Genomic DNA, 13,454 nt, shown 5'->3' on the forward strand with positions numbered 1-13,454 from the left:
CAGTCCTATTTTGAGAGCCTTTTAGCCTAAACGGACTATTCCTAAAGGTCCGTGGTAATGTACCAAACAGTGTTTCTTTGCTATTCATAAGGTATATAATAAAATTTATTTACATGAATTCACCCAAATCACAACTTAAAAAAAAGGAGATGGTAAAAAAAAAGGACTTTCAATATTTATGACATTACTCTTAATGACCAGTTCCGCAGAATCTGAAGCTGTTTAGAAGACACACATACTACTTACCTAGAGGGCTACTGCTTCAGGCAGCTAAAGCTGAAAGAAGAGAAAAATGACTTTTGTTCTAGATTCCTAGGAGATGACGGGCCAGATGGGATCATTAACTGCCCCTGGTCACCTCAAACTCCAACAGAACAAATACTGGCAGATCTCCTGGTTTTGCACATAGCCTCTCCTGGTTCAGAGAAACAATTTAGCTTGCTGTCTATTTAACAACCATGCTTGTATTTACGAAGCAAAGACTGGTTAAATGTGCAGATGATAAATATTTACTTGCAAGAAGGAATTCTTTTTCCTTTTTCCACTAGTGACATTTCTCCACAAATTTCAAGGGGGAGGCCAGGTGATATTTCAGGTATTCCCATGTGGCACCTTGTTCATGTCTGGGGACCTCTGGACATGGCTATGTTCATCTCATGATCCTGGAAGGAATAAATGGAAGTCAAGTGACAGATAGTTTCCTCTGGAAAGACACCAAACTTACCCAGATAGTTGTTGCTCTTGTACATCTCAGTGATGTTGATTTTTGTGGCTCCCTGAGGAATCTCAACCACTCGGTGGTAGCCCAGGCTAGTGAGGGCATGCTTAAACACGCCTGACACAACTTGACAGCCGGTGTTATCACCTCCACATACCCCGCACTTGTCTACGACTTTGTCGGAGCCCAGGTAGTCATCACAGCCAATACTCTGCAAAGAGGTAGAACATAAGGACTCTTATAGTAAATATCTGGAGCATCAAAGTGGGGAAAGAGGGGAGAGGAGATGACTGAAGACCTCTTGGCAGGACTTGAACTACTGACCTTGCTCCTGCCCTCATTTAGCTCTTGTAGATGAAGAAGTTCATTCTTCCCTTCACTCAACAGATATGAATAGAGTACCTACTCTGGGCAAGGCACTTTTCTAGGTATTTGAGAAATGTACAACATAGTGGTAGGGTGGGAGTCTCCCAAAGTAAGTCAAACCAGGTGCCATTGAGTTGACTGACTCATGGTGATCGCATGTATGTCAGAGTAGAACTCCATAGGGTTTTCAATGGATGATTTTTGGAAGTAGATTGCCTGGCTTCCTTCCATGGCAACTCTGGGTAGACTTGAACTTCCAACAGTTCTGTTAGCTTAACCCCTTGCACCACCCAGGGATTCTATCAACAGTAAACAAGACAAGTAAATGAATAGAGTGTGTTTGGTGGCACTAAATCATCAGCAGGAAAATAATGGTGGGAAAGAGAATAGGGGAGGTGTGGGGCTGAAAAATTTATTTACATGGGGTCAACAGTGAGGTTGCCCCCCAAATTCACACCCCTGTTGGGCTCTGGGAGGGAAAAGGCTAGAACAAACTTGGATTTTTATATCAGAATCTCTTTGAAGTCATGATAAGCACTGCATCTAAAATTGGGTTTTATCCAAACTCACCCATTTAAAATTACAGACAATATAAACATTTGATAAAGTAACCCTAAAAGCAGTATTTCCAGGTTAAACTCATTAGGAAATTAAAATAAAGTTCTTTGGGATCTGAATTCCCACTGGTTAACTGTGGATAACTGAGGAATTGAGTGGCAGGACTTTTATCTAGTCACCCTCAAAGCACCTTCCCCCAGGCAGGAGGGTGAAAGGAAGCAAGGGATAGAAAGTCAGCAAACTGGATGATAAGCTTTGAGATAGCTGGTGCTTTTTATATAGTGAGTTGCATCAGCGTTAAAAAGAATTCTGACCTTCCTGCCTCTTCTCCCCAACCCACCAAAAAAGAATCTTCCCATTACTCATTCCAAAATATTTTTTGCTTTATCTTTCCTCTCCTTCAGTGCTGTTTCTGTTAGGGTAATTCCATTTTGCGTAAAAAAAAAATGGCATGGAATTATTTTCGTGGAATCCTTTTCTACTTCTGGATCTGAATCCATAGAGCTCATGATCATGTTTTCTGAGTGCAAAATTGAGACCCATGGTCTGAGCAAAGAGTTTTGTCATATTTCCATAGGCAGAAGAAGTGAGTGGACTGTAGTTTAGATGATAAAATACTGGGATGACCGGATCATTTCACTGGGTAATAGGGATGTGGGACTAATTCTTGATACCAGAATGGTGTTCTAAAACTTGAGACATATGCTTGCTGAATCACAGGCTTGTCTTAGTTCTTGAATTTAAAGAGCAGTCTATAGATGATGGCTCATGGACAAAGTGGTCAGCAAACCATTCAAAGTGTCTGTTCATCTTGGTCCTACAAGTCACATCCTACAGGCAGAGTCAAACCAAAAGGTATTCCTTCTTTCCCCTCCAACCTCAAGTTTGATTGACATCTCTCTACAGGTATTCCAAGTCTACATTATTGTTTCCATATTCCTCAGTGCACATTAGTCCATCAGTAATAACTGGTCCCCCTTCACAAATAGCTTCTCTGTAAAACATTATTCCTGACAATAACAGAACATCATCTCAGTATGTTCATCCACATCCAATTAGCCTTTCAAAATGCCATGTTTGCTATGTATTTCTCCTGCCTCAAATATTTCCTGCCCGTGCTCCATACACATTTTAACAGAAAAATATGGAAAATGTTTTCCGTGCATGGTTTTAACTCAACCTCCCAATGCCATACTTATTCAATCTGTATGCTAAGCAAATAACCTAAGAAGCTAGACTATATGAAGAAGAACGCAGCATCAGGGCTGGAAGAAGAATCAATAACAACCTACTATATGTAGATGATACAACTTTGCTTGCTGAAAGTGAAGATGACTTGAAGCACTTACTGATGAAGATCAAAGACTACAGTCTTCAGTAAAGATTATACCTCAACATAAAGAAAACAAAAATCCTCACAACTGCACCAATAGACAAAACAAAACAAACAAAATGTCATTGCCATCGAGTTGATTCCGACTCATAGTGAACCCCATTGAGTTTCCAAGATTGTAAATCTTTACGGAAGCAGACTGCCTCATCTTTCTTCTGTGGAGCAGTTAGGGGATAAGAATTTGGTTTGGTTAACAGTCAAATGCCTTAACAGCACCAGAGCTCCTTGGACCAATAAGCAACATCACGATAAATGAAGAAAAGGTTGAAGTTGTCAGGGATTTTATTTCACTTGGATCCACAATCAACACCATGGAAGCAGCAGTCAAGGAATCAGACATTGTATTGCACTGGGCAAATCTGCTGCAAAAGATTTCTTTAAAGTGTTAAGAAGCAAAGCTGTCACTTTCTTCAAAGACTCAGGTATGCCTAACCCAAGCTATGGTATTTTCTCCCCCCCACCCCTTTATAAAAAATTTAATTGTGATTTTGGTGAAAGTTTACAGAGCAAATTCATTTCCCATACAGCAGTTCATACACATTTTGTTTCATGACATTGACTGCAATCCCCACAATGTAACAGCTCTCTTTTCACCTCCTCCCTGTAGTGACCTCTTCCCTGTGTTCTTCCTTCCTATGCATTCCTGTGCAAATACTGCCTTTCTGTTCTCCCATAATTGATCATTCTAAGGAGTGTATTTACCTGGTGTAAATGTTCACCCTATTTGTCTATCTATTGTTTGGCTGGAATCCAGGCCTGAAGGGTCAAGCCATGGTATTTTCAATTACTTCATATGCATGTGAAAGCTGGACAGTGAATAAGGAAGGCTGAAGAAGAGTTGATGCCTTTGAATTGTGGTGTTGGTGAAGAATACTGAAAATACCATGGACTGCCAGAAGAATGAACAAATCGGTTGTGCAAGAAGTGCAACCTGAATGCTTCTTAGATGTAAGAATGACCAGACTTTGTCTCACCTACTTTAGTCACATTTAGTCAGAAGGGACCACTCCCTGGAGAAGGATATCATGCTCATTAAAGTAGCAAACAAATAAACAAACAAACAAAAAACAAACTCCACTGTCAAGTCGATTCCGACTCATAGAGACCCCTCCTTGAGTTTCTGAGGTGGTATCTCTATGGAAGTAGATTGTCTAGTCTTCCTTTTGAGGAGTGGGAATACCCTCAATGAGACGGACCGACACAATGGCTAGAATGATGGGTTCAAACATAGCAAGGCTTGTGAGGATGGTGCAGGACTGGGCGGTGTTTCATTCTATTGTACATAGAGTCACTATGAGTCAGAATCAACTTGATAGCACCTAACAACAGCAACCCAATCCCTTTGTCCTCCCTTTTTTTTGGGGTGGGGGGAATGCCACCACCAACAGTTTTGGAAAGTAGAATCTATGTTGTTCTTGACCAAGCAAGATTAGAACCAAATTAAGGATATGTTCCTGATTGCTGCTAATAGGAAATGTGGAGAGGAAAGCCGGTCGGCACTCAACCCTTGTCCTGTATGGCTACATATCTCACCCTCCTCCCCTTTCCCTACCTATGGTTCTGCTACCCCTGGTATCAACTTTTCCTAGACTGAGCTCATTCTCATGGAGACACTCCAGGCAAAGGGAACAATATGGTTATGTGTTGATTTATGTCCTCAAAAAAAATAATGTCCAAGTTTTGACATTTGGTACTTGTGAAGGTGACCTTTTTTGGAAATTGGTCTTTGCAGACATAACTCATTAGTTGACATAAGGTCGTACTGGAGTAGGGTGGGACCTAAACCAACATGACTGATGTCCTTATAAGAAAAGGAGGAGAGACACACAGGGAGGAATTCCATGTGATGTCAGAGGCAGAGATTGGAGTAATGCATCTACAAGCCAAGGAATGCCAAGGATTATGAAAATCCACCAGAAGCTAGGATGAAGGCATGGAACAGATTCTCCCTCAGACTGCTCTAGAAGCAACTATCACCTTTGTTGACACCTTGATTTTGGACTCCTAGCCTTCAGAACTGTGAGATAATAAATCTCTGTTGATTTAAACAACCTAGCCTTTGAAAGTTTGTTATAGCATTTCTAGGAAATTAACACCAAACCAAAACCAAGTGAGTTGCCATAGTGATGATTCCAACTCATGGTGATCCCACGTGGGTCAAGGTGGAACTGTGATACATAGGGTTTTCAATGGCTGATTTTTTAGAAGCAGATCACCAGGGTTGTTGCCTGAAGAGCCTCAAACCACCAACCATTTGGTTTGCAGCCAAACGCTTAACTGTTTGCACCACCCAGAGACTTGGGGAATGAATACAAATGTGCAGAAAGGCATGGAGGTAGGAAAGAACATGGTATATTCATAGAAATGCAAGCCTAGGATTGCTGGGGAGGGATGAAAAGAAGCTGGAGAGTTCAGCTGAATCTGTCAGCAGTCTTGTCTGCCAGGCTGAAGAATCTGAATTTTATCCTATGGCATTATCAGTCACTAAGGCCAGAAGGGGAGTGCCATTGCTTAGATATGTTCTTCCAATGACAGCTTTGGCTGTAGTGTGGAGTGGGCCCCACAGTGGAGTCAAAAGGCAGTCTAGTGAGTCTTTCTCTTGCAAATGGAGTGTGTGTGTGTGTGTGTATGTGTGTGTATGGAGATGTTAAAAAATGAATGAGAGCTGCCAAAGACAGACACAGATAGTACATCAATCCTCAGCCCTCATCCCAGTTAGAATGGAATCATCACAAGATAATTATACAACCCTGCATCACTCCAGACAACCACAGACAGACAAAATGCCATCTCATCTTGTAAAGCAGACATTATAGTAAATTCTTTGTATCATTTGAGGGGTCCCCCACCAGATTTTTCTTTATAGTACAGTCTCTCCGAATGAATCTAGATATGGGGAAAGAGGGTTGGAGCAGTTTTTCCTAGAGGAAGTCCAAATATTCTGGAGGTTGGCTTCACTGCAGCATGTAGTCACATGAGTGGAATCCTGCCTGCTCGGGCACTAACCCTGGACTCTGATCACTCAGGGCTTGCTCCTCAAGAGAGGAGTCAGAACAAGGAATGCATGAACCTTCCTTAGGGGTGGAAAAGGAGCTGAATAGAGCCTCCCTCTAGTGGCTACTCAAGGTCTCCAAGACACTGGGTTGCCATGGACTCACCGATGTTTCACATCCACTTCACAAAGGAAGGATAGTCCTAGAATGAGAACTGTGCAGATGACATGCATTCAAGACCTCTGAGGCTGTAGGCACATTACAAATCTGATAACCATCCCTACTCCTCATAAGAGCTGTTGTGAGGATCGGATGACACAATGTGGGGAGAATGACCAGTTTGGACTGAGTGTCCAGGGATGACATGGCTGAGGATGTGCCTTTGGGTTAGGACCTGGGGCACAGCATTCTAGGCAGAGGGAACAGCAAATGCAAAGGCCCAGAGTCAGGAGTGAAAGGAGGCCACTATGGTTGAGGCAAGGGACACTCAGTGAATAGCAATAAGACGCAGGGGGCCCCTGTAGGGCTTGGTATGGAGTTTAATCTGAGAGCAATAAGAAGGGATAGATTGGTTTTAAGCAGAAGAGTGGCTTTACTGTATCAAAGGAGATAATTCATTCATTCAATAAACATCGATTGGGCCCAACTAAGTGTCAGGCACTGAAGATACCATGGTGATTTGAACAGACATGCTTCCTGGCTTCATGTCACTTAAAGTGTAAGGGGGAGCCAGGCATAAACAAACAAACAAACAAATAATAAGTTGAAATAGAAATAATAAAGAATGAATGCCTAATAAACTAAAAAAATAAGTAATAAATAGAAAAAATAAATATACAGAAATAAATAAATAACTACATTTCAATACTAGGAAAGAGAAGTGGAGGCTGCTATGACAGACAAAAATAATGGAACTTGACCTAGTCAGGAACATCAGAAAAGCTCTTTAGAGGAAGTGATAATTGAGCAAAATCTGAAGTGGGGGCATACCTAGTACAGTTGACCCTGTAACAGCTCATTTTCTAACATTCCTCTAGAAGACAAAATTAACCTTATTAATAACTCTGAAATGAAGTAAATAATGGCCAGAAAAGAAACAACAGTAAAATTTTCCTTGTTCTTAGGTGCCATTGAGTCTCTGACTCATAGTGACCCTCGGTATAGCAGAATGAAACAGTGCCCAGTCCTGTGCCAGCTCCATGATCCTTGCTATACCTGAGCCCCTCATTGTGGCCAACTGTGCCCATCCATCTTGTTAAGAGTATTCCCCTTTTTTGTTGACCCTCCATTTTACCAAGCATGATATCCTTCTCCAGGGAATGGTCCCTTCTTACAACATGAATATATAATCAAGGTAGTAAAAAACAAAAATAAATATTATAATCTAAAAAAGGAACAGGAACTATAGAGTAATATTTTTAATTACATTTATGTAATTTTCAATTTTGAAAAATAATATCATTTGGAAAGGAAAATACTTGTTTCTATAATTAATCTGTTACAGTAAAGAATAATAATACAGGCTTTTTTGAGCCTTAACTTCTATAAATTTGTTAATATTTTCATCAAAATATTCAACAGATAAATCAAAACTAAATCTACTGCAATCAAGTCGATTCTAATTCATCATGAAACTATAGAACAGAATAGAACTGTCCCATAGGGTTTCCAAGGTTGTAATTCTTTATAGAAGCAGACTGCCACACTTTTTTCCAGCAAAATGACTGGTAGGTTTGAACCTCTGAACTTTTGGTTAGCAGCTAAGTGGTTCAACCACTGTGGCACCAGGCCTCCTGTTCAACAGATAGTACACCAAACTTGTTTATCTTAATTCATGGTTGACTGAAGAAAAGTTTTTACTGATTTTATTAATTTTAAATTAGAAGTTTCTTTCATATGAAGCAGTAGATACACAGTTAAGAAAAGTCTTAAATAAAGACGAGTTTAGCAGAGATTCATAAAAAGCTCATTTCACAATGAACTCCAGAAATCTGCAATATGGTACTCTCTATGTCTTTGTTTCTTCAGTATTGATTCTACTAGTTTTCAAATGTCTACACTACTGAAAAATTTTAAGCACAAATTAAAAACTCCAAGTAATCATATAGAATAATAAAATTAAAATAATAAAATTGTGTTTCTTAATCTTTATAAATATTGTGGCATCACTGTTTATTTCAAAGCTATAGTTTAGGTAGTATGTAGCAGGTGGTATATAGTACCACAAGGGTTTAAGACTTGAACTGTATTGATGTAAGTGCTAATGATTTCAAAACATTGTGATATTACAAAACAAATGTGTGAGGCTGAGACTATATGTATTGAGGTTGACCATATAACCAGGATTCTCCAAATTAACTTCCATGTAGAATATGATGTTTATTAAAGGATGAAGTAATAAGTAATATGCTAATCTGAAGCTTGGAGGTTCTGGGTAGCATAAATGGTTAAGTCATCAGCCACTAAGCAAAAGGTTGGTAGTTTGAATCCATCCAGAGATTCCTCAGAAGAAATGTCTGTGATTTACTTTGGAAAAGTTACAGTCATTGAAAAACTAATAGAGGCCAGCTCTGGAACAAATGGGGTGTCCATGAGTCAGAATCAACTTGAGAGCAACTGGTTCACTTAATTTGAAGCTTATATATGTATTACGAAAACTCATCAGTAACTGCACCATTGTTGAGAACTTGTTGTTGTTAGATGTTGACTCACAGCGACCCTATGTACAATAGAATGAAACACTGCCCAGTCCTGCACCCATCCTCACAACTGTTGCTATGTTTTAGTCCACTGTTGCAGCCATTGTGTCAATCCATCTCATTGAGGGTCTTCCTGTTTTTTTGCTCACCCTCTACTTTACCAAGTGTTGTGGTTACCTAGTGCTGCTCTGACAGGAATATACCACAAATGGGATGGCTTGAACAGACAAGAGTTTATTCTCTCACAGTTTGGAGGCTTTAAGTCTGAGTTTAAAGTGCCAGGCTATAGGGGCTGGGTAAAAGGCTTTCAACCCTGAGCATCAGCTCTGCCTCCTGCTCCTGGCCCACTGAAGCTGGAGGCATTTCTTCACTCAGCTGCTGGCTGCTGAGGCTGACAAGCCCAAGGTTGACAAGTAAAAAGGCACAGTCCTGATGTTACCAAACCACATGGCAGGCCATTAATTCAAATCTGTTGAAAGTCCCAAGGTTGGCAGAGTATGGCAGGCCGCTGAACATGCAGGGTTCAAGCCTCCATAAACCAAAGACCATTCCCCAAGCCTTCTCCTTATATACAGGAAGTAGACCACATCCATAAGGCAGCTACTCAGCTGCTCACAGTAGATTTCACCATGGAGTGATTACCAGTCTCATCACGGGGAATACTATTTTCACCTGCCCAGCCACTCAACCAAGCTCAGCCAAGTTGACACACAAACTTAACCACCACACCAAGTATGATGTCTTTCTCCAGGGACTGGTCCATCTTGATAACATGTCCAAAGTTGTTGTTATTGTTGTTAGGTGCTGTCAAATCATCTCCGACTCACAAAGACCTCATGTACAGCAGAATGAAACACTGCCCGGTCCCATGCCAGCCTCATGATCCTTGCTATACCTGAGCTCATCGTTGCAGCCACTGTGTCAATCCATCTCGTTGAGGGTCTTTCCCTTTTACATTGACCCTCCACTTTGCCAAGCGTGATATACTTCTCCAGGAAATTGTATCTTCTTACAACATGACCAAAGCAGGTGAGACGAAGTTTGGGCATTCTCACTTCCAAGGAGCATTCCAGCTGCACTTCTTTCAGGACAGATTTGTTAGTTCTTTTAGCAGTCCATGGCACTTTCAACATTCTTTGCCAACACTGTGATTCAAAAGCATCGACTCTTCTTCAGTCTTCCTTTTTCATTGTCCAGCTCTCACATGCATATGAGGCAATTGAAAATACCATGGCTTGTGTAAAGTTCACCTTAGTCTTCAAGGATACATTTTTGCTCTTCAGCACCTGAAAGAGGTGCTTTGCAGAAGATTTGCCCAATGCTATATGATGTCTAATATCTTGATTGCTACTTCCATTGGTGTTGATTGTAGAATCAAGTAATATGAAGTCTTTGACAACTTCAATCTTTTCTCCATTTATCATTATGCGGCTTAGTCCAAAGTATGTGAGACTAAGTCTTGCCAACCTTGCTTCTAAGGATCATTCTGACCGTACTTCTTCCAAGACAGATTTGTCTGTTCTTCTGGCATTCAAACACATCAATTTTCTTCAGTCTTCCTTATATACTGTCTAGCCTCTGCATGCATTTGAGGTGATTGAAAATACTATGGCTTGGATCAGGAACACCATAGTCCTCAAAGTGATCTCTTTGTTTGTTAACACTTTAATGAGGTCTTTTGCAGCAGATTTGCTCAATGCAATGTATCCTTCGATTTCTTGGCTGCTGCTTCCATGGGCATTGATTGTGGATCCAAGTAAATGAAATCCTTGACAACTTCATTATTTTTTTGTTTATCATGATGATGTTTATTGGTCCAGTTGTAAGGATTTTTGTTTCTTTATGTTGAGGTGTAATTCATACCGAAGGCTGTAATCTTTGATCTTCATAAGTAAGTGCTTTAAGTCATCTTCACTTTCAGCAAGCAAGGTTGTGTCCTCTGCTTATTGCAGGTTGTTAATGAGTCTTCCTCCAATTCTGATGCTGCATTCTTCTTCATATAGTCCAGCTGTTCAGATTATTTGCTCAGAATACAGACTGAATAAATATGGTGAAAGGATACAACCCTGAAACACACATTTCCTGATTTTAAACCACACACTATCCACTTGTTCTGTCTGAACAACTGCCTCTTGGTTTGTGTACAGGTTCTGTATGAGTACAATGAAGAGTTTTGGAATTCCCATTCTTCACAATGTTATCCATAAATTTTTATGATCCACACAGTCAAATGCCTTTGCATAGGCAATAAAATACAAGTTAACATCTCTCTGGTATTCTCTGCTTTTGGCCAAAATCTACATAACATTAGCAATGATACCCCTTATTCCACATCCTCTTCTGAATCATCCAACCACTAATGCTGTTTTAAAAACTTCTGCAGTTTGAAATTGATCAAACACACAATCAAGGTGCATTAATAATTACTAGTGATTAGAATGGGAAAGTTGGAAACAAAGAAGCATCAGCAGTTGGAAAATATGGTCTTGGTAATGGAGATGACACCAGCGATCACATGATAGAATACTGCAACATCAACAACGTATTCATTGCAAATACCTTTTTTCAACATCATAAATGGTGACTGTACATGGGATGTTGCTGTATGAAATATACAAGAAAGAAACTGAGTGCATCTATGGAAAGAGATGATGTAGAAGCTCAATATCATCAGTCAGAGCAAGCAAGGGGCTGGCTGTGGGACAGACTATAAATTGCTCATATGCAAGTTTGAGCTGAAGCTGAAGAAAATTAAAATAAACCCACAAGATCAAAAATATGACCTTGAATATATCCCATTTGAATTTAGAGACCATCTCAAGAATAGATTTGATGCATTGAACACTAGTGACTGAAGACCAGAAAAATTGTGGGGTGATATCAAGGACATTGCACATGAAGAAAGCTAAAGGTCATTAAAGAGAAAAGAAAGAAAAAAACAAAACAGATCTCAGAAGAGACTTGGAAATTTGCATTTGAATACACAGGGGCTAAAGCAAATGAAAAAAAATGATGAAGTAAAAGAGCTGAACAGAAGATTTCAATCGGTGGCTTGAGAAAAAAAAGTAAAGTATGAGTGGTATCATTAGAGGGATGTGGGAAACATGAATTACACAGGAGCACTGTCAGAGGGGATGACACCATAATGACTGTCTATAAAATTTTTTTCTATTGGATGAGAAATTTTTTTAAATAAAAATATTCCTGTAGTTAGTTGTAATAACAAAAACATTTTTTCATAAGCCCAGGTTACATTTATCAATATAACTAACAAGGCTAAAACTCTGTGGTAATTTAGTTTTTGGACCTTCTAATGTGTCTGGTGGGAGTTCTGGTAGCATAGTGCCTAAGGCACTTGACTGCTAACCAGAAGGCTGGTGGTTCAAACCCACCAGCTACTCCTTGGAAGGAGGATGGGGCAATCTACTTCCGTAGTGATATTGCCTCGGAATCCCAAGGAGGGGTCGCTATGAGTCGGGTCCAACTCGACGGCATATAACAACAACAACGTGTCTGGTCAGAGCTATTGTTATTACCTAATTACAATGACGCTTCTGATCATGTAGTCTCACCTGCATGCACTACAAGCATGCGCTGCTGTTTTCATTGCTGCTGGTGTTTTTATGGTGGCTGATTTGGTCGAATTTTTGGTGTTTTAGCTACAATATTGTGATACTTAGTATTTGTGAACCTATATCAATAACTTTTTTTTGAGAATGAAGTAGTAATTAATGGAAAAGAAGGAGAAAAATTTTAAAAAACGCTTCTTATTTACTAATATTGTTATAATTCAATGTAGAAAGATTCTGCAAAACAATTTTTTTTTAGTAGTCATATAATCCAAGAAATATTACATTTAAGCAATTTGCAACCATATTTATCACATATTATTAGAGGATTAACATTAATAATAAACATTACTAAGGATTCTATATGGTCTGGTACAGGAGGAGGCCTATGAGTGGGGTGACATCACGAATTACTGCACTGGGTGACAACAATTCTAGTGATGCCACTATAAAGTATTACAATGAAATGTGCAAAGAAGTGGAGTTAGAAAAACTAAAAAGGAAGAACATGCTCAGAATTTCTCAAGCCAGAAGAAAATATTCAAGCCTCCGGTTGCAATACTGAAATATTCTATGGGCAAAATATTGAATGGCATGGGAAGCATTAAAAGAAGATGGAAGGAATACACAGAGTTCCTGTACCAAAAAGAACTGGTTGATGTTCAACCATTTCAGGAGATAGCACATGATTAAGAGCCGATGTTACTGAAGGAAGAAGTCCAATCTGCACTGAAGGCACTGGCAGAAAACAAGGCTCCAGGAATTGACAGAACACCCATTGAGATGTTTCACCAAAAGGATGCAATGCTGGAAGCCCTCATTCATCCATGCCAAGAAATTTAGAAGATAGTTACCTGGGCAATCAGTTGAAAGAGATCCATATTTGTGCCAATTCCAAGGAAAGGTGATCCAACAGAATGCAGATATTGTTGGAAGTTGAGAATTTAGACTGATGGAATGTTTTTCAAGGAGGCATGTTTTATCACTGTCATTGTTTAGAACTGCTTGTTGTTGTTGTTGTTATGTGCCGTTGAGTTGGACCTGACTCACAGCGACCCCTCCTTGGGTTTCTGAGGCAGTATCACTATGGAAGTAGATTGCCCAACCTTCCTTCCAAGGAGTGGCTGGTGGGTTTGAATTGCCAGCCTTCTGGTTAGC

At 39.8% G+C, this 13,454-nt stretch overlaps 1 protein-coding gene across 1 annotated transcript in view; it reads right to left on the reverse strand.

The window, feature by feature from the left end:
* THSD4 (thrombospondin type 1 domain containing 4) overlaps positions 1-13,454 on the reverse strand; it is an 818,615-nt gene that overhangs the window by 145,983 nt on the left and 659,178 nt on the right. The window contains exon 6 of the mRNA XM_042783252.1: positions 725-929. Coding sequence (XP_042639186.1) covers positions 725-929 — 205 coding nt within the window. The remainder of the gene's footprint in view (positions 1-724; positions 930-13,454) is intronic.

The sequence above is a fragment of the Orycteropus afer genome, unplaced genomic scaffold, assembly GCF_000298275.1.
Source record: "Orycteropus afer afer isolate SDZICR_OR568_19922 unplaced genomic scaffold, OryAfe1.0 scaffold00015, whole genome shotgun sequence".
NCBI classification, from domain to species: Eukaryota; Metazoa; Chordata; class Mammalia; order Tubulidentata; family Orycteropodidae; genus Orycteropus; species Orycteropus afer.